This window comes from Rhyacophila brunnea, unplaced genomic scaffold (assembly GCF_057557595.1).
Source record: "Rhyacophila brunnea isolate RB1 unplaced genomic scaffold, BYU_Rbru_1.0 scaffold_15, whole genome shotgun sequence".
NCBI lineage: Eukaryota > Metazoa > Arthropoda > Insecta > Trichoptera > Rhyacophilidae > Rhyacophila > Rhyacophila brunnea.
This window is the reverse complement of record NW_028232806.1, coordinates 22,075,404-22,098,973: the sequence shown is the minus strand read 5'-3', so window position 1 is coordinate 22,098,973 and position 23,570 is coordinate 22,075,404. Positions and strand designations below refer to the sequence as shown.

General features: G+C 31.6%; 2 protein-coding genes across 2 annotated transcripts in view; one reads left to right on the top strand and one right to left on the bottom strand.

Moving 5' to 3' along the window:
- The window catches only part of LOC147075037 (endoplasmic reticulum metallopeptidase 1-like), a 426,619-nt gene that overhangs the window by 267,720 nt on the left and 135,329 nt on the right, over positions 1-23,570 (bottom strand). The window lies entirely within an intron of this gene.
- On the top strand, positions 127-23,054 carry Lnpk (zinc-ribbon metal-binding protein lunapark). Its single transcript, XM_085942834.1, has 9 exons — positions 127-591; positions 3,451-3,680; positions 9,263-9,395; positions 11,126-11,240; positions 15,358-15,497; positions 16,850-16,991; positions 17,436-17,570; positions 20,043-20,111; positions 20,500-23,054. Exons 1-9 carry the CDS (start codon positions 565-567, stop codon positions 20,712-20,714), a joined length of 1,206 nt encoding a protein of 401 aa, XP_085798960.1. The 5' UTR covers positions 127-564; the 3' UTR covers positions 20,715-23,054.

The following is a 23,570-nucleotide window of genomic DNA, read 5'->3' as shown; positions in this document are numbered from 1 at the left end:
GAACGATTTTATTCATAATACGCCATTGATTTGATACAACCGTGGACTTGTGATTTTGAGTAATATTAATTTGTATGTTCCAATGATATTTTTATCTGACCACCCTATTTTGACGTGTTAGAAATTGGATTGGAAATGCGCTTGCGCAAAATGTTGACACGACATTTTTTGTGTTATGTTTTCCTTTTTAGAAATTGATACAGTTTTCGTATTACTTTACCATTTGTGTACATAACAACGCCGCCCACACAATCGGATCGACTGCAACGAAGCCATAAAAGAAAAACCGATCGTTTCATACGCGAGTTTGCGTGGCTGTGCGAGGTTTTACGTTGCATTCCGCCTGTCACTGTCACATCCGCCGGGCAGTGTCAGATTGTGAGGTTAGGTCGTTCGATGACTAATTTTAGCTGTCAGGTGCCGTCACCTCTCACTAGAATTATGCCAATTTTATTTATAGAATAAGCATTTCAGCGTGTAAAGTGAATTGATTATCATTGAAAATATCGACCCGCAGACGGCCAGCCAAATTTTGGTGGCAGGTTGACATTTTTTGTTGCAGAAATGGGGTTACTTATATCACGATTTCGGGTGAGTTCTAAATTTAAATATTCAAACGAGAAGAAAAGTTCTCCTCTACTGAGACCCCCTACAATACAATAATGTCTTCCCTCCTCTTCTATGTTTTTTCAATTTATCACTAAATAAATAACACAACCATAATTATTAAGTAATTAAAAGATAATAAATATGAATCAGAATGAAAATCTAATAATGTACCTACTCATCAGTTTTTACTGTATTCCAAATCGTTTTGTTCAAAGTTTAATGTTCGTGTATTAAAAAAATAATTGGAAAGTTATTATTGCCAATTTAATACAGCAATTAAAAATGATTGCCCTAGGTAACATTATCAGATTCATAGCTACATGATTTATTCCAATTTCCCTTTCGAAATCATAACCATCACAAAAATGTGAAAGGAAAATGAACCGACAGTAGTAAAATATGAATAATGGATTGGTAGGTATAGAATAATTCGAACAAATCTTTTTATACTTCCGTTTTTGATAATTTGACTTTGTTAGCCACTTTAATAATACCTGTCTACCTGTAGATACCTGTCTAAATTCTATAAAATCAATATTTTCATTCCTCAAATAGACTATGTAAAAAATAGGCCAAATAATTAGTTAGTTACCTATGTACCTATATGACATTTTCCGCGGCAAACAAAATTAAACAAATTACGTGCGAGTAGTTATGATTTTATTACCCATAATATTGAACCGCATCCCAACGCCGTCATATTAATCTTGTAAATTAAATTACCTAAGTATAATATTGTACAACTTTATTTTCTGGTTGACATGTCATCATAATCATCTGGCTAAGTAAAAACTCCCGTCACCCGCTATTTCAACATATTATTATATCCATAAGTCCCGTCACTTCTCTACACTCCCCACACTTCTATAAGCCCCCACTCTATTTCACGTAGACATCAGCTATCAAATCAAATCAAATTTATTTGTTTTACATATAATGAACACAACAAATTATAAATTCAAAGCGTTCACGACATGACATAAAATAAGTGTTAACAATTTTTAAAATAAAAATACAGAGAAATGTGAGTTAATAATACAATAAGTTAATAATTAAAATAAGAAAAGAAATAAAATAAAATAACAAAAATAAAAGTAGATGGAAGCACAGAGAGTGAACTATTGACAGATCGTATCTTAAAAACCCATAAAACAACGTCCATCTGAATTTACACTCACGTAAGTGGAATTCTCATGTAATTTCTTTATATTTATGCTATTCTTACTCTCTATCTCGTTAGGCTTAACCATATTAGAATAATGTATACATGGAAACTTTGCTGGTTCCAATAACTTTTCATTATTATATTTTTAATTTTTGTAATCAATATGTAACTATTTGTTTCCTTAATAAATAAAAAAAAAATAAAAATATCTATCCGAAGCGATTTCATTAAACATGGTTATTGCTCTCCCAATTGGCATCACTAATGGCAGGTTAGTTCTGCACCTTGCGAGAACAAACAACGGATGCCCTCGATTCCTAAGGTAATTATCAGAGACATGGAGGCTAATACCACGAAAAATAGCAGAGTCCACATTTACACCGCATATAAGTCGGAAGAAATATGTAGCTAAATAAAGATCCCTTCAAATTTTAAGCTACAGTATGTAAGCATACATAAGAGAAAGTCAATCCGTACAGCCGAAAGTAAAGGAGTCTCAAAAATTTCTTTTGGACTTTCCACCATAAGGCTATGGCCCTTCCCCCGCTGTCTGTCCTTTTACACAACATACCACGCTTTGATATGTCAGCCAGAATATAGAAGTCGCACTGTAGTCCTGTAAACATCATTTCCTGGATATGATTATTCACAAAAGGTACCAAGTACTTATGTGTGTATGGGAAGAAAACACAAAAAGTTTATAAAACTTAAAATATATTTTTAACCATGTCCGATCCGAATCCATAGATTTTTGTTTTATTTTTGAGAAACGGATGTTAACCACTTGCTCAACCTGTTGGGTCCACACTCTGGGTCCAAATCAATTTTCCAGACTCAGAATTTGAATCCGGGACCCACAACATTACAAGCTGACACGTTACCGCTTGGCCATTATGAGAAATAGATGTAGTAATACTTAAAAAATGCAGTACAGTAAAAATGCAATAATGCCTCACATTCTTCGACTATGAACAGTTTTAAAACAATAAAATATTTTAAAATTTGTAAAATTTTCAATAAAAACACAAAATGTAACCACACTACATTTTAGAATAATTATAATCACTCACTTTATAAACAATTGACTAAGAAAGTGGCTAATATTAAAACAAAACCTCTATATGATTAAGTTTCTTGAAGAGTTATAATCCTTTGCCAAACAAGTTGTGGAAAAGTGGACGAGAGTGGACGAATCAAATAAATTGCATAGTGTAGCTACGGCGTCTTATTTATCAAAAACAATGACTAAAACCAAAAGCTTTCCAATAGTAACATGAAGCGCATATTATCCATATGGATCGAAAACTTTAATCAACAAAGAATTCCACTAGGCCAAATACAAGCCAAAAGCATTTGTAGTCTTTACAATGACTATAGATAATTTTTTTGTAAATTCTAATATGTATTTTATTTGTTCAATTACTTATAATTTAATAAAATATTTTATTTTATTCAACAAATTTTATTATCTATTTTAGATATGAAGTCGTTATTAATATATCAATCATTGAATTAAGTAAGCTTTTGAAACCGATTATTATTTTTCTATTACACTTATTTTCTCTGAAGAGTCTTCTCGTTTCATACAGCCCGGGTTGTCAATTCAACCAATTAGCGGGACTATGTGAAGTATGTATGTACCCAACCAATACCGAATGTTAAAATTAATATTGCAGCGTAAAAAGAATACTAGAGACACTTTAGAGCTACTCGAGAAGAAAATAAAAACAGCTGAACAGTATGGACACAGCACTGAACTGCGAAGAAAGCGCCTCATTGGGAATCTCATGGTGGTGTCTGTGGGCCTCTACGTTCTCGCCTCCTTACTGGCGTACTTGTACTTCAGGCCTGGCGGCTGGAAAGATGGATTGCTATATTCAACGCCCCTACTCGTATTTCCAATTGTGTAAGTTCATTTTTATTTTGATTGTTATTACTTACTCTCACCGGTGGTGGAATTTCATAAGTGGTGGAGTGGCAACATTGGCGGCGTCTTATTGCGGACGTGAAGATCTCCACCTAGTTTTGTATGCCCGTATTGTTTTTTGTACTACATAAGTAAAATAATTAGAATCATTTATTTTTGTTAGTTCACCGTGTTTCTTTCTCCCATGGGCACTTTTCTTTAGAAAGTCTTGCAAACTCAGTCAAAGCACACGTGAGCAAAGCAAAGTGCGTGGCGATCTTAGTCTTGGGTATCTGGTCCTGAGAGATTCCCAGCCATAAACAAACGTAAGGCCTCGTGATATGCTCGATTGAGTGTGGTGTGGGGCGGGTTGGTTTGGGGGGTCTATGTTTGTGTTGTCACCAGTGGCCCCTGTATTGAGTGACTTCAGAGAAATTCCCAGCATAAAAAACTGCCATTGCTTCACAGTCAAATGTGAGGCCTCCTGAATAACTAGATTAACACCGAGTGTGGTGCGGGGTGGGGCGGATTTGTTAGGTGGGTCTATGTTTGTATGTCATCAGTGGAAATAGTAAAAATATCTAAGATACGAATCTATACTATAATATACTAAGATAGATATCTAAAAAAAACGCTATTGTAATTGCAAATCTAATTCTTTTAAATTGATGACGTTTCTGAATTGTTTACACTCACTTATAATGTTTGGTTGTCTATGTTTTTGCCAGTAGTTGCTTTTTACTGCGACGGTATCAGATATGTAAATTAGTCCCGAAAATTCTTGTAAAGGTTGCATTATTAAATGTTACGATTTGTCATCTTCAATTTGGTTGAATGGCCTTTTATGTCATATGTTTAAAAATATATTTTTGACAAATGTGTATAAAAAAGTTAAATGCTACTTTTGTTACTAAGCGGAACATGTGAGACTCCACAGACTGAGATAATCTTAACTGATTTTTGTCATATGGGGATTCGAAGACGGATGCTTTGCCATAAAATCACCAAATTCATTGAGAAATATCTTCGTGTTTTGTATTGTCTCAACGAATGTGCAGTTTTTTGGTTTTGTGTCAATGTTTTACAGAAAATTAAGTAAATTGTTGAGTGTCTTTAATGTTTTTGTGCAAACAGATTTTATATAAGAAAACATAACACCTTTTCAAATATCTACTTATTTGATAATGGATTTATTAATTATGATAATTTTTTAACTTTGTATAGTTGACTTAAAACTGTGGGTGTATAAATACTCCATTGAAATACAAAAATAAATACTGATAGGCTTAAAACCACTTGAGACTCCAGACCTCAAAATTCCTATCGAGAAAAGCTACAAAATTCAATATGTGCACTTCAGTATATCATTACTTCCTCAGCAAAACCTCATGCCATCATGCAAACATGAAAAGTTTAAAATAAAACAAATTATTTTTTTACCATAAAAACATGAATTGAAAATCATTACCTATATAAATATGTTCATATATATTTTGCCTGCTGATATAGAGTACAAATTCGATGCCATAAAAACTCAATTTCATATTTTTTTCTGATAAGAGGGTTTTGCCATGAACGCGGTGATAATCATATAATAATTGTATAGCTCAATATACATTATGCACTATAAGTATACAACATATTGATATATAAATTGAATAGAACAGAATTATGAAATCATAATTAAGGGGGATCCTTATGCTAACAGACAACCGGAAAAATACGAAGCTTGAAATTTTGAGATTTTTTTTTGATAATTTACAATTTCAACTGTATTAATTAATAAATAAGTATGTATCTGAAAACATTAAAAAGATTTTTTTTTTAATTCAAAGATAAACTTACAATTGTAAAAAAATGTGAATTTGTTACATATTTATGTCATAAGTTACGTTATTATTACATTATTTTTATGTTCATATTTATTATTAAAATTTAGTTTATTAAGGGCGGACATGCTCAGCGTAGGTCATAATTGAGTTTTTATTGTATTTTCAAACCATGATCCTGGACATTCCTTAAACGTTGTAGATAATCTATTTATATAATTTTGAAGCCTTATTATCCTTTATATTTATTTTAAACATTTGATGACTGCATAAAGTATTTTTATTACATAAAATAGTATTCTTTTAAACCTCTCGGTCTAATGTTTTAGAATATAGTCATATTTCAGTACATGAATGTGCAGTGGTGTTAAGATTTTTTACTTTTATTAATTTTTAAACGCATTTATAAAACCATTAGAATAATTTATGACGAGATAATTTTAGTAAAATATTTACGATAAAAAATTATATTGATAATCTCTGTGATCCCAAATTTGACAAGAATTAGGCATTTTATTATTCAAAAAATAGGCAAGATTAACACATTTGAAGATAATTCTAAAGATACTAATTATTATAAGCCTATGTCTTTGACCATAAAAAATCTTAACACCACTGCACATTCGTGTATCGAAATATGACCATATTCTAAAACATTAGAGCGAGAGGTTTAAAATAATACTATTTTATGTAATAAAAATACTTTATGCAGTCATCAAATGTTTAAAATAAATATAAAGGATAATAAGGCTTCAAAATTATATAAATAGATTATCTACAACGTTTAAGGAATGTCCAGGATCATGGTTTGAAAATGCAATAAAAGCTCCATTTTGACCTACGCTGAGCATGCCCCCCCTTAAGTTTTCTATTTTTTCTCATGTAGATTTTTACTAATTCATCGTTTTAATATTTTTTATATTTACTTTAAAAAACATCGATTTTTATAAAAATATAAATGTGTATAACTTGAAATCCTTTTTATTTCTATGAAATCTTATTTAGGTATGGTCCCAATATTTAAGCTCGATCAATCTGTCGACTATCGGAATTACTACCTCATAACTATTATCTACAATTAAATAAATTCGCTCCGCAAAACTTCGCCCACATTGGTCAGTACAGATAGTGATAGCAAAGGCACATGAGATCAACCTGAGATAAATTTTTTCACACGTTTGGTTGTACTTATAGTATGATTACAAAAACATGACTTAAAAACTCTATGTTTGCACTTGAAAGAAAAGGATTCCTATGAATTATTTGTTCCAGCATAAAAATAATGTTATAAAACAATGATAATTAAAATTTATTACACAAAAAATTTATATTTTCAAAACTATATTAATATATTAAATACCAGGGTTGTCAGTGGATTAAGGATCACTAGCGTATGATTTCATAATATTTGTTATATTTAATTAGTTTATCCCTATGGTGCGCGACTTGTTGTTCATACTGTACATTTGGCAGAATTTTTCAGATTGATAATGTCGACAACGTATTTTGATAAAAGTTAGCTATTCCCAATATCACATGCATCATAACAAACATTAATGAATGACTTCAAATCTTTATTAATCGATAGACCTAGATTTTCGAATGCGTTTATGTAGCCGTATTTGTTCGTTTTAGGATGGTGTATCGTTACCTAGTATAGTAACTTCTGTTTACTGATATTATCAATATTAATCTGATATCAAAGTTCAGAACATTCGTTTTTTGTACAATGCATTAAATGATATTATCTGAATCAGTACTTTCCAAACTATGGTACCAACGCATTTCAATGTTCTCTTTAAAATAAAGATTCAACATAAATAGTGCACACTAAACTTTGTCAGTCATACGTGTTTGTTTTCATTAAATTAAGACTACAAATTGCAGATATTGTTGGTTGGTTTTAAAAATTCAATTAAATCCTGCGTGAATGAAAAATATCACTAGTATCGGTCAAAGTGTATCGATTTCGGTGTCAAATGATTCCAAAAAAGTAATATAAAATAAAACTGTAAAAGAATCGTGCAGAAGAGAGGTGCACCAGTAAAATCAATGCCTCTAAAGTTGAAAGTTTGGAACACACTGATTTAGTTTTAATGACCTTACAGAGGAGGTATTGATGTATCATGTTACTGACACAATAATATGACGTATCCACCGCAATATAATATGATCCAGCTGACTTTTACTTCTCAATTTAAAATTGGGTGACATTGATTTGTCACATAGAGATAAGATTTATATGTATGAATTTGACACAAATACAAAAAACGTATTAGTGAATCTGAGAGTATATTATTATTTACTATCTGTAAGTGGCAAAGGGTGGAAGGGAATTTTGTTTGTCATACATATTTGTTTTCATTGAACTAATAATACAAAATTGCAGATGGTGTTGATTAGTGTTTAAAGTTTAATTAAACGCTGCCTAAAGCAAACCATAATAGATATTACATAAAAAATGTTCTTTTATCTATAAAATATCTAAAATTATGCCATTAAATCATTCTCTGCAATTTTCGCAGGGTTAAATAATTAATTTTACGTTTGAAAACACACTCACACAAGTGCATAATATTTATATGGATATATTTTTTAATACAGGCTAATACTGATAGTGCCAAAAAAGGCCCTACTTCTTATTCCACTGTCTAGTTTGCCAACCTCTGATTTATGTATAATATTATTGGTCATTTTGAATATGCTGTACTCAAAATGTGAAGTGATTATGTTAATAGAAATGTCGGTAGTCAAGTTCAAATGTCCCATTCAATATGAAATTGCATTATTCATGAAGAGATAACGTCTCGAATGCGCTTCCCTTTTATTTTATACACATTACTTATGACTGTGAAACAAAGTTTTTCTTGATTCTACAAACAAAATATGATTTTTTCGAAAGATTGATAATATGTTTATAGTAAAAATGAAGTAAATATTAATTTATCCAATCTTCAAAGGTTTTTTTATAAGGTAATAAAAACAACACAATATGAAAAATTTGCCTGGAGATACATAAGAATTCAAAGTGAGAATATGGTCCGTTCTTTATACCTACTATATTGTAATAATATTTAACTATTGATGTACTTAGCTATTTTGTTTTGTTTGTTATTCATTTCGAAATTATTATTGCAATATTCTGGGATTACTTACTCTTGCGGAGTAATTCGTCAATGGCACTTGGCGAAGCACAAATGCTGGACGTTGATCCGCATAAAAAAATGTAATGCTTGTATTTTATTTTTATGATTAAATTACTGAAACATGACTTAATAACTCTATACTTGCACTCGTAAGAGAAAGAAGAAAAAAATACCGGTAACTTTAAATTTAGTGCAGGAAAAATTAAGATTTAAGAAACTATTTTATTATATTATCATTTGGTGGTTGTATGCTTTGATTGTTGGATTACAAATCATTTTGTGGTTAGAGTGTATAGCCTTAATTACTCCAATATGATTCTGATATTTACATATTTTCTAGTTAATGGAGATCATGGCAGATTCTTGACACTGTCAATAGAGCGTTATTACTAGACCTGTGGAGTCAGAGTTGAGTTATTTTTTGGTATAATCTGAATTGTTATAAATCGACTGACTTTTATTAAAAATGTCTACCTAATGTTTTTTTAATTGTTAAAATAAAATACATCTTTAGATGTAACTCTTAAATTTATGTTGTATTTATGTTATGACAATCCAAATTAATATAATATTTATATTAACGATTCATTGTTTTATTCAATTGCAGAGTAATTGCCCTAAGAACGGGTTTGACTCGGTACTACAATTGGAAACTGCGAAGGAGTCGTGACAGTCTTCAGGATATGAGAAGCGAAAAGAAAAGACTTCTCGAAGAAGTCATGGATACAGAGACATACAAGGTAAATACTAATTCATAACATAAGTTATTGCAGTATTTTTGTTGACATAATATTTATGATTGAAAGAGTACAACTGCATCGGTGACCGAGTTAAGTAAATCGTCAAAGTTGAATATGTGATTGTAAATTCTATATTATATAAATGATGTCTTATTCTCAAATGATCCATTATTACAATTCTTGAAGTAGGATAAGTCATGCCAAAACATTCGAATTATAATACCTTGATATTAAAATAATATCGACATTTTATCCACCATGCCCATGGGATATACTGCAAAGTCAGGAATTAAATGCTAATATTCTAATTGATATGAGCTTTATACTTTTAATTTTTTTTTCTTCGGCATCTGCAGGCACTATGCTGCACAACTGACACGATATAGGTAATTAATGTTTATATACAATATGTACATTAATATACCCACTGTTAATACATTCAGCAAATCTATTCATATAACCCACAAGCAATAGAACTGCACATAAGTATAAAGTATTACTTTATAGACATTGTGTACCTAGGTAGTGAGACTTGCCAATAATAAGTGACAATATATTAAATACAACACTAATTTGTATCACACCATTGGTAGGTAAACTATTTGTATATACCCGTATCATTCTAAAGTTATTAATATATCAAACAGTCTGTTACAATTATTATATTATTTAATGCATACATATTGTATGTAAATGCTTACAATTGCAATGCAAAACAGTTACATGTTTGAATCATTTTCACGTATAAATAGGTACATATTAATGGTGTTACTGCTCCTAACTCATAATGTCACTTGTATTTTAATCCTCAGCAACTCGTTCATTATTTTATATTCTCTACATGCTTTAAAAATATATGAATTAAATAGATAGAGCAGGGATAAAATTTCCCAAATATTATTTTTCGACTGTCTGGCGTGCCGAGCAGTTTTTCGTAGGGAAAAAATGAAATAAAAATACTTTTAAGAATTCTATTAAGAAAGTTGGAAAATTACGATTGAGGTCTTCAGATTCTATCTTTCGCCGTGTTCCTAGCCTTTTTATATCTTTTATTCTTTGAATAATTTTTTCCATGTGCAAAGAGATCGTGGAAGCATTTTAACCACGCTTCCTTCATATATTCTTCCTTTTTGAGCGATAATGTTTTGAGCCAAAATAACAATCGGCTATTTGTATTTGAACGAATATCGATAAATTTCATCAAGTTTGTTGATTGAATATTTTCATTTTTAATTGCCTGATTGGTCTCAAGCATTGTAAATCGATCAAAATCAGAGGTTCACGAGACGGCTTTTCTTGCCGCCTGATGAGGTCAGTGCGATAATATTATGTGTGACGCATAAAGCCTAAGGACCGACCTATAAATTATATATTTACATTAATTTTACAAACGTAATGCTTATTCTAGAAATTAGTAATATTTGCATGGTATTTTTTATACAATGCGATCTGTAATTTACGCATTTTATTGTTTTCGTTTGTGCATCGATAGATAAATATTATTCGTAAAAATAATATTAAAAACCGAAGAAAATACGCATGGCTATGTCGTCATTATTTTTAAATTTAGGTATTTGTAAAACTCTTTTGTATTTTCTTTAATGGTATGTCATTTTTTTCTCTTCAAAATAAAACATCAGCGTGCCATGTAAAATTGTCTCGCGCGCCATAGGTTCGCCATCCCTGAGGTAGAGGGTGTTATTGAATCTGTAATTTTGTAATGTTTTCAGGTGGCTAAAGAACTTCTGGATAAGTTTGGCAGCACCGACATAACTATTAATAATTCTCCATCAAATTCAGTGGCAATACCTGGCAAAGGATTGCTGCCTTCTTCCAATCTTTTGGGTAAGTTGTCTTGATGATGTGTGTTATTAGGCGCTAACAACATACATACATACTCGTAAAAGTTGAAGTATACGCCTTTAGATTTACATATTAAAAACTTAAATATGAAACATGGCGGAAACGCCCCGCCCTGCCTTTGAGAAAATATCGGGAATCCAACCCAGAGGCAGATCGGAAGTCAATGAATTATACATTGGGTTAACGGGACTGCTTATGCATCTGGCTTTATTGATAAGAACAATTTGTACATCACTGACATTACAATGTTTTTGGCAGTCATCAAGTTTTATATTGTATAAAAACATTAATGTCCTTTCATAGCTTTGATAGAAATATCTGAAACCCCACCCCCCTCCCCCCTAACCTCTGATTACCTGCCACTGGGCTTCAGACAGGGGGTGTATCTTCCATACAGCTATCGTGAACCCTTAAGTTCAGTCACCCAAATAGATGGCACTACGGTCACACACGAAGTCGCAATGACACAGTGCCAGTACAATGACCAATCAGAGCTCAGCCATGGCTCAGACAATCGACACTCAAGCTGTGAGACTATTTGACACTGATGTCATGCAGTGGCGATGGATGTAGGTAAGCTGTGGAGATTTGACATAAATAGAGCATGCTACACTTTTTCAGTCATACTTATTTGTTTTCATTGAATTAAGAGTACAGATTGCAGATGGTGCTAGTTAGTTTTTAAAACTTGATTAAATCCTGCCTAAACCATAATAAACAAAAAATATTCTATCTATGAAATATGTAAAGTTGTGTATGATTTAATCGCACAATTTTAGATATTTGATGGATAGAAGAATATTTTTTATCGAATATCGATTATCGTTTGCTTTAAGCAGGGTTTTATTAAATTTTAAAAACCAACCAACACCATTTGCAATTTATATTTTTAATTAATTTAATGAAAACAAATAAGTATGTCTGCCTAAGTTTTGTGTACACTATTTATGTCGAATTTAAACAGCCTACCTTCACCCTTCGCTACTGACGTCATGTCAATATTTTAAAATTTCGTGTTAATTCTACTTGATATCTTCAAAACATCTTATCTCATTATCTCTTCAAAACAAAAACAATTGTTTTCGAGTTGAAATTGTATAAATAAAATAAAATGTAATATGTAGTGTCAGAATTATATTGATGTTCGCCATTTTTAAACCAGATTGATTAAAATGTTTTGCATTTCGACAGCTGATAAAATAAATTAATGGGTAAGTCTACTTTTATTACAAGTATTATAATATATCAATGAAATAAAACACAGTATGTGGTAATAGATCCACTTATTTTCATATCAGTCTGGACCGGTTTCGTCCGGTTCAAATAATCATTATCAACTGGTAAAAAATAATGTACAAAATAATGATATTTATACTTATGGCTTATCACACCGTCAGAATGCAAGCGTCGATTAAGCAGCATTTGATTTTACCCGAGTACAGTCGTGAGATGAATGTTGCTCCAGTATAATCTAAATTTTAACATGTTAATAGAAATATAATCAATATGTAATTGCTTAATGATATTGTATAAAACTTTTTAATCTTAGAGGTAAGTAATATTTTTGTTAACAATATTAGTGATTTCTGTTAATGACCATTAATTCCCTTCCAACTTACTTAAGTACTTAAATGTGATTATTATAAAGTTTTCTGATAAGCCAGATAACTTTATTTGATTTGTTTTTAAACAAAGAATTTCTTAGAATCTCATTTAATTATTATTCATATCTACAAATATTTTTCGTTTTAAAAATTCATTAGTATAAATATCTGTATTATTGTATATTCTTTACGAATTGATTATGTCGTTTTGAAACAGACGAAAACGATCATCACTAATATGAAAATAAGTGGAACTAGTACATATTACATATTATTGTGTTTTATTTTATTATTACAATGTATTTCCACCAAGAATTGACAGTTAACACTGTAAAAGGTATTATAATATTATATGCTAGTACGTTCCTTGAAAATTCTTTGCAGTCATGACATAGAAATAGTGATAGTATAGTCATTTTCACATTTGCAATCAACGTAAACGTAAATATGTAAAGAAGTTTACGTTTTAGTAAATTACTCATATAAAATGTATATACATATTATTATGTTTGCGCGTGCTTACTAAAGTCGAAATGGCAACCATTGTCATTTTATTTTTTTTGAATATTTTAAATTATTGTTTCAGAATCTAAATATTATATTGGCGATCGTTGCGTTTTTGTCCGCCCAGTATAACAACGAGCGATGATCATTAATAATGAAATCTTCTGTCTTCACATAAGAAATTAATAAATTCATCAATCTGACAGGAAGTGGTGCCTAATAATTACCACCAACGGTCGGAGTGCCTATGTTACGATTATTGTTACTAAATATATCTCCATAAACTTATATTGTTGTACAATAATGTCCATATTATTATCATTCCAATAAACTATTTTTTGAAACATTGTCCTATATTTTATTTTCACAATTTATGTCACAATTTCGATTTTATAATTATTATGAATACTTTTTTGAGTTTTGAATGAGGCTCACATAGTCATAATTCAATGTCACTCGAAGAGATGGTGCCACTTGTAGGAGGAAACCTGTTCTATGGAACTTACGATTCTAAGGGTGAACACATCGTTACATGCTGCTGTCACAGTAAGCCCTCGTTACGGGAAAAAAAGTGTGTAATGGCGTTTATCTTGGTATTTAAAATGTTATCAGACTGATGCTCCCATTCCGTAGGACATTTTGAAACATAAATGAATAGTGTCAGTTAGCAAAATCTGCCGAAATGGCCAGAACAACAATGAGGTCACCTCACACGAATCGCGCTACATCACCAACCGCACGAGTCAGTGAACTTTTTTTTAATTTTCTGCATGTTTTTCGACTCACGTCCAAACCACGTGCTCTATTTTATTAGTGGCTTACTCTATGGATTTTCTATTTGGTTATTATGGTGTTTACGCATATTATCTATGGTCTGCTAGTTGGATTCTATTCAAAATAATATTATCTATGCATGCAATATCATAAGTAATTTTGACGTAACTGTTAAAATTAATTGAAATCACCATGAATCATGAATAATAATTCATAATATCAAATGTATAGCATTGTTGTTGTTATCTTGTTGAATTTATTTTTTCGTCTCCAGATAAGACGTCGATAAAATTAAAGACCGAAAGTGACATTTCTGGTTTGGGTAATCGATAGTGCATTTATCTACCAAGCTAGAATTGTTAAATGTTTTTTGTGAAAATAAATAGATGCCACTATAATAATGTGTATTCAAATACATGCGCAAAAACGGAAATTTCCATAATTACTCTTGCTGGACCCAATGCTTCTCGTTGTCTATTAATTTATATATTTTTATTTTGTTTATAGATAACTGCGAAAGCAACAACAGTTTCGATCTCTTCTTCACAGTTCGACTAATACTCGAGTTGGCACTTTCCATATTTGGATTTATAGTGATAATGATCATTCAAAATATATTACGGAATGACGAAACCATAGACAAATTTTTTTACCATGACAGCATGTGATGTGATGCTTATGTGTTCGCCCCATAATAGGTGTATATATGTATGTATGTTATCTATAGTTAGAGAGTCACCCAGTATGGCTTAATTTTGAGGGTTGGTGTATTTAAATAACAACAAATAAATTTCGTATAGTGACAACCCACTAAATATTTGCACATAGATTTGACTATTAATACAAAAAACACAATATATTTTTTTACAAAGTTGCATTAATTTAAAACCTGCTTTTCTTCACCCTCGAAAACAACGGTGGGATCAATTTACATCTTAAATTCTATTTACTATAGTTGTTTACCCGAGAGTCTGGTAAAATAGCCCCAGAGTTGTTTCTCTGTTTAGAGACGCTTGCCATTATATATATTCAACTATGTGGATGGACACATAATTATGGGGATTTTTAATCTGATGCAAGATCACACGAGATATGAATTTAAAAAATCTAACACTGACTTGCGAAATCAATATCTCTAAACAAATTAATATGTATCCCCTATTATGTTGCTGTTGCTTGCGATACCTGTAATTAAAATTGTTTATTTTTATTTGTAGCGACACCAGGCCAGGTTCGCCAAAGACAAATAGGACAGATGGGTCCCAAAGATAGTCCCAACCAAATGGCTTTGATGGGATCTCCTGCCAGAACACCAGTTTTGACTGCTGCCTTTCCTGGTCAATTGAAGCCATTAGAGGTAATAATTTTCTCATTGCATTTTTCTTCCCTTACCTATAGACTACATAAGCGTTAAATTTTTGAAGTTCTGTAGGGTTCGTCAGTTATTGGTCTGTTACGAGAGAGGTTAAGTAAGGAGCAGCCTGTATTACAAGTTGCAAATTGTTAAAATTACTTTCAATATGAAATGGTATTAAATTACTTACAACATAAATCGTACATTACTCTGACATCACATCTGACTCACTGTTTAAAAAAAATAATAATCATCGCTGCTGTCATCTGATTCCAAGCCAATGTTTATTATCAAATTATCCTTGAATCTACGGTTTACGGTTAGCATTATTAACATTAATTATTCGTAGAGTAATTGAGATATCACCGAGCAAGAATTTTATGTTTTTCGGCTAAATTCTCTGTATTCATTGTTGCTTTTTGGAGAACTGAATAATGTGTTACCTGTCACATCTATTCATTCTTTCCTTTCCCGCATTATTTTCTGAATGGCACTAATACATACGCCGATTGCTTCGTTTGCCGATTTAACAACTAAAACTGAATATTCAGTTACATTAAAACAATTTTTCTGCTTGTCCTTGTAATTTTTTTTGTAATACCCCGATCGAGATGGGGTATTCATTGTAAAAATGTAAATATACTATTGTATCGTGTAAAACAGACTTCACGGACAGGCACTGATGTTTACTCGTTCCGAGGTCAGGGATGTACTAATTATTCCTACCTACTTCATGCGCACGGAATGAGGTGTGCTTCTGCGTAAGTTCATGCTTAAGTTGTTTAGTTATAATACGTTGAGACAATATAAGTATAACAAGACAATTAGATATTATATTTTTCATTCATTAGTGATACAAAAATACTCGGCTTTGACAAGTATGATTAAATCAGGTTCATCAATTAAGTCTTAAGATACTCTTGTGCAATCTGCCCACTCTGCAAACCCTGCAGCACTACATAGTGTTTTTGGTCCACAAGTAAAACTACTATAAACATATCACTTAAGCGTGAAGTGCAATAGATTTGACAGAAAATATGACGTAGTTAGAGCAACGCCGTGCGAGAGAAAATGATGCAATAGGCTTCATGTAAGAGTAGTCTGAAACAATAATGGTAACGATAATTAAATTTACCCTATAATACTATCGCAATCTCCGCAATTGTAATGTGTAATTTGTTCCACTATAGTAACCCAAAATATTGCTTTCAAATTTTTTATGGGACCAAAGCTTTCCTTTGTAATCATTATAATATGTCAGTTAATATCTAATACTTCTCGTTTACATGATTTATTCCAGTCGGGGATGCCTTGTATTATGTATATGTTTGCAATAATAGTGTGTTGTGTTTCAGAGTGACCAGCTTCCTCGACCGATTCTGGGTTCGTCTGGGGCGTCCGGTGCGGGGGCCTTTGACCGTTTGGTTGATTATTTGGTTGGAGATGGCCCCGGCAGCCGATTCGCCCTTATTTGCTCGCATTGCAAAGGGCACAATGGTCAGTCTGCTGAACCACAATTATTGTCTTTTGGAATCATGCATACTATTATGAAAAATCACATTCATATATTATTGTGTATTGCGCGATGATACCACTATCACAATACTTTCAGCTTTATTTTGTAAAAAGGTAATTTACCATTTCCACTCTAAGATAGAGCATATTGGTCCTTGAATTTGTCTACGACCCAGAGTATGAAGCTAATTGGTTTAACTAATGGTTAACAATCATTCTTCGTTAAAAGAGTACTACTAACCTCAATTCTATGAAGTTTCAAGAGCTTGGTCTTGGAGCCTTTTATATTTCTGTATGAAAGTGCTGTAAGTTGAATGTGTCATGTATATTATTTGAAATGATGCTTATCGCTGTAAAAATCAGGCATGGAAATGTATTGACAACAACATTAATTAAATTATAAATTACCTGACGATGGTTTTTCAGGTATGGCGATGCCGGAAGAATTTGAGTATGTGTCATATCGGTGCGCTTATTGCCGCTTCCTGAACCCTGCTCGGAAGCAACGTCCCAAGCCACCGCCTCTCATGTCCGCCAACACACCACTCAACAGTATTAACCGTAAGTGGATACTTCTAATTGATTCAGTGTGCATTGAATTCCTTTTTAATTAATTGCAGCAGATTTATTCCTGAGAATTTTGATTTTCTGATGTATAGTTTATGTTTATATACATATAGTAAATTGGACAGTGGTGATCGATCCAATGGTAATAACCTATTCCATAAACTTATTATGGTAAATCAACTTAACATTAATACGCCTGGACTACCTTAAAATTATACCTTTTTTAAGATTATTCTGTTATGTGTTGGCCAAGTTTATAACTAACTACAAAATACATAAGGCTCACATGCATACAATGCCGATATTGTGTCAAATTTCTTTTATAGTGTTAACTGTCAATTCATGGTGGAGCTGCATTGTATTATTTGATTAATTATTTGTAATTAAATAAAACACAATTTTATAGTTCTAATTCCATTTTTTAATTAAATTTTGTACCGGTTTCGTCCTCTTCAAGGGGACATTATCAACAGTTGATAAAACCGGAAACGAAACCAGTACAAAATTTTTATTAAGAAGTGGAATAAGTACTATAAAAGTGTGTTTATTTAATTACAAATAATTATGTCAAATCGAAAAGCGACAAAAGCAATGCATAGGTCAAAATGAATTGACAGTTGTGAAAATTTTAATTAACAAGACAATGTTGCGATCTGAGATAACTTCAAAATAACCTTCTTAAAATAAGTATTTTATGATGTTTTAAGAAAAATCTGTCACAATTTTCAATGACTGGCTCATGAAATAGTGTACTTTATTATGATTTATTGAATATTTTTGTATGCCAGGACTATGAAATCATTTCGAATTACGAAATTCGAATTAAAGGTATGGTTTTATATGAAAATAATGTTCAAGGGATTTTTTTTTGCGAAAATTTCGAATTACGGCGAATTTCGAATTATCCGTGTTCTTATTAACGAGGTTCTACTGTACTTACTTTATTTTGATAACTTCCACAGAATCTTCTGAAAAATGCGTTGTCAAAGTGAAATAAGTTGAATATTCGGAACAGACCATTAGGTATGTAAGCGAATGAACCAATTAAAACATCGCAATGTCTGCTATCATCATCACAGTGAGATGTTTTTTTACAATACATACCATCAACATTTAATTCCAGACATAATTCGATTATTCACTTGCATCCGTTGTAATGTTTTATACATTTCATCAATCTTGGCCACAAAACGACAGAAGCGAGTTATTGATATTGGATGTAGGCATTATAATATTCTATATTTTAACTTTATCATGTTACAGTGCGAAATCTTTACGATGGATAGGCGGCGGCTTGGAGAACTACATCCCCTCCTCTCGTTTTTCAGTACTTACAATTCTTCAAAATCGAAAACCATAGACAAGATACAACACGAGCGCCGCCGCCAGGTCTCACGTTAAAGATTTCGCACCATTTACTTTAGGAATTTGCGTATAGGGTAACCACACAGCCCCACCAATTTATGATTTCCAATGACTTAGTAAAATTACTTTTAATTAAATTGTCACATAAGTTGGTGACATATAAGACGTTGAATTAATTAGTGTTTATATTCATATATAATTTGTGATATATTGTCATTAACAATAATAAATCTACATTTTACGTGATGTGATATTATGTTGTGTTACAATTTTTCAAAATTAGGATACGTTTATTGTCAGAACCTACGATATGAAATGAAATTTAAAAAAAAACGGTTCAGTCGCCGGGGTTCAATACCTACCACGGTTTAAGGTCCTTTTAGACGGCAGTTCTGTTGTCCGTTCAGTTTTGAAACGGCGGTGTATTCAGACGATCAGTTTAGTTATTCGTTCAGTGTTGGTTGACAGTTCAGTTGGGAATCTGCGATGTATATTTACGTATTTTTTATCCACTAAAAATGAATATAATTTTTATAATAACTTTCTACAAATATTGGTTGGTATAATACAGTACTTCTTATATTTGAAAAAATAATAATATTTTAATTTAAATTAGAAAAGTAGTATGTAAAATACGGCAACATAGTAATTTACACGTCAATTTAACTGGCAACTCTACAAATGGATACGATAACTGATGGAAAATCCATCCTGTCTTGTCTCCATTTCGATTTCAGTCGGCCGCTTCAGTTTTGCATTTACACGTCAGTTTAACTGACAGCTCGACTGAAACGGAGACTGATCGGACAGGAAAACTGATCGTTTAAAAGACCCTTTACAGAAATCTATGCGGAATCTTAGTCAAGTAGGGTGTGAAAATTAAGTATTTCTACTAGCCTGGATGCAAACCAAAATATGTGTAAATAAATTTTCCAATCAATATCATTTACATTTTGTAAATGATCTAACTACATCATGATATGTATTATGTTTTCCTCCAAGTACCTACATCACAGTATTCATTGTAGATGAGTGATTCACTATGATGCATGGTGTGCGTTTGGCATGTATTTATTGTTTGGTGTTTTATCTTTTCCCAAGGTTATCCGATGAATAGCGGTGCCAATTCTGAGAGTGAGGACAGCGACAGAGAAAGGAAGTCATTTAGAGGTATGAAAATTCCATAATATATTAATTATAGAAACTTAATTAGAAATAATTAATACATTTATGTCTTATTTTAATAAAATTATAATACCTAAAATTTACATTGTAATCACACCCCAGCTGCTGTGTCAAGTTATTCACAGATTAACAACAAAATGATTGAAAGTCAACTTTCATGTTGTGTGCTTGTCAACCAATTTTTTGTTTCCTGTAAAATTTAAATTTTGTCACATTAGAGGTTTTAATAGTTCAACAATGATTTGTATAAAAATGAAATCTGTGAGAATTAAAACTTCTCGTACCTATTGAAGTCCTGGCGAATATTTTTATTAGAAACGGACGATTTGATTTTTTATATGATTTGGACGGTTTTTCCATTTATTATCTGCAGGTTCGAATCCTAACATCAGCTCGCAATCCGTGAGCCCGCTTTCGCAATCGCCTGAAGGTAAGCCATCGGAAGTGTCATCGAACGATGAAGAAACATTACAGCAGGACGTCGAAAAGCCAGATGTAGTCAATCATCAAGCGGGAGAAGAGGAAGAAGTTACGTCTCCTCCTGCAGAAGAAGCGACAAAAGACGAGGAGGCCAAAAAACAAGACTGATTGATTTAACCGCTTGTTGGTTTCATTTTCTTACGGTTGTTTGGTTTTTTGCAACAATACTAAAAGAGTTTCTTTCACCGATTTATGGCATACGAGTACTAGTCATAATTTTTCTGTTTATAAATATTGTATTAAATGTTGTAGCATTCCTCGATGGTGATTTGTGTTTGGGTTTCTAAAACATTACCTAACCTAACTTACACAATCAAATTTGATGTCCAGTATTTGATTTTAAACACATGCCAACATAGACTAAATTAATCTAATCCAACATAATCATAATAAGTATGTGCCTGATTCCAAATACCAGACAATACTCAAAAATTATACTAATAATGGTTGGTGACAATATATTATTGTCGGCTTTTCCAGTGAAATTATTTTAGTCGACAAATATTCACAAGTTTGAAGCACTAATACCCAAATTAGAAGTGCGGACTTGCAAACCCAATGGCTCACGTTTGGCATGATTGAGAAATGTCATTTTCAATCTTTTGTTGAATTGTAGGCGAAATAGGAAAAAATATATTTTAGCCCGCTCTACTCAATAATTGTGCTGACAAATTGGCTTTAAAGCGTTAGGATGCGCATGACGCTCCCTGTCGATGCCGTCAGTTTGACGTTTGCTTTTATAATGATGTCAGCGTACTTTTCTCATTATTTTAATACGAAACAAAAATAATATGGTATTAAATACAATCAGGAACTTATTACGTATGTCCTAATGCAATCTCTAATAGTTAGTGGTGACATTTGAAATAAGAAAATATGAGAGAACACTGTTGAGTTTAGCCACCAAGCTGACCGATGTGTAGTTTTTACAATGGTAACAATAAAACTCCGTTAAGGAACATGATTAATTCAAAATTTGCCATAAATCGATATATTCGCTAAAATTCATTAAATCTATTTACTTATAGCCGTTTCCACTGATTCGATGAATGAACCATAACAGTCAATCTCAATAACTATTAATCTGAAAAAAATGTATCGGAAACGAAAACAATGTTGAATTTTTTTTTCGATTTTCGGTATCGTCGATTTCGAATTAATGGGGTTTTACTGTACTTACAATTTTTAATAACAAACTTTGAGATGATTGAATTGTTAACTGAAGTGTTGCATATTTGTAATTGCTATTTAAGGTCACTACGATTGGCGTGAGTCGTTGAGTCTTCAAGTTTGTTTGTCTAATAAGTGAAATACTACCTACCATATTGTCTACATAATATATAAGTTGTTTTGTTTCATACGCATTCCCAAGGAGAGTGGGTCACCTCATGTTAGTTAATCAACGACCCCGTAGACATGCGTACTAATCAGCGCACCTTTAGATTAGCCATTTTCAGTGAATTGAAACTCTGTTATATCGTTGCATATTTTCAAATTCTATTGTTGTTATCGTGCTATTATAATACATAGTTACTAAAAGTCAATTCGCAGTCGCGTCATCTCATCGAATAGTCAGTCGGCCATTGTCGTTCATTGACATCTTTTTTATCACTTCTTATACGAAACCTAGCGTAATAATCACGTAAAATTCTTAATAATTGAATGTATCGATATATGTACGTGATTGTGAGTGCTTGTCATATATTTATTTTCATATAAAGACATTGCTAGGATTGATATGTCGTACTATTTAAACGTTCCATAGTACTCATGAACAATCCTACGGCTCAAATGCAGAGTTTACTTAGGTCTTACTTATAATCTTCTTTAAAAACTTTTATGCTATTTTACTTAAAATTCAATGGATTCAATATTTTGATTTTTACTTATTTTTATTTATTATCAGTTTCATGAAATATATTTTATATTAGTGGTGAAGACAGCCTGTTGGATGAAGGTTGACGATTATAACAAATGAAAAGAATAACAATACACATAGTATATCTACAGTACAGCTCCCTCGTTGATCGTGGGGATACGTTTTGGACACAGTCGTGTTAAGCGAAATTTCATGATCAATGGGGGATTTGAAAAACAAAACAATTTTAACTATGAAAATACTTTATTAATAAACTTAACAAAACATATGTCATACATAAAATAAAAGTAATAATAATCTTTGTAATAAACTAAAAAATAGCATTCATTTTCCTGTGTTTCTATAAAGAAAACATAGTTTACCCTGCTTGCCCTGTTTGTTCTGTTAAATTTGTTAATAACTGTCAAATAATCTGATTGTATTATGATTTCTGGCACATGTCAAAGTACGTGCAGGACATTTTTTTTTTTATAAAAATCAATAACGATATAATGAATTCACACTTACCATGGTCGCGGTGAACGAGGGTTACTTGTACTACATGTATAGTAACGATGCGTCTCAATTCGAAAAATTTCAGAATAAAGTGAATATGTTCAGTTAAGTATTATTTTTATATCGAAACTTTCTTATTTCGTACAGACCTAATATAATTTTGTTGTATTAAAAGGTGCCGCTAGTTTCTAGCAAATAGACAAATTTATTTTTACTAGTCAAGGCAAAGGTGTTGAACCGAGTCTTCGCCACTGTTTTATTTTATACCGCCCTACAAGTTTATACTGCATATTTTTTAATTTATAAAATATAATTTATTTTTATAATACACATTTTACGTAGGAGTATTTTATAACCACTTTTACTGTTTGTAATATTTATTAAATTCTTGTTTTGATTGCTAGAAAATATGTAAAGATTTTTAACACTGTTTTTAGAATGATTTTATTTATTAATGTAAAACAGCCATAACTCTGCAAATGGGTCAATCAAAATCATAATATAAATTACAATTCAATACTCAACAATTAATTAATGAGAATCGATAACTAATGGTTTTCGACTTCTACTAGTTACTTATATACTTACTT

Coding starts and splice junctions, on each gene's coding strand:
- Lnpk (XM_085942834.1), top strand. CDS start 565: ATGGGGTTACTTATATCACGATTTCGG. Junction 11,241..15,357: donor GCCTTCTTCCAATCTTTTGG/GTAAGTTGTCTT, acceptor TTTTATTTGTAG/CGACACCAGGCCAGGTTCGC. Junction 16,992..17,435: donor GCATTGCAAAGGGCACAATG/GTCAGTCTGCTG, acceptor ATGGTTTTTCAG/GTATGGCGATGCCGGAAGAA.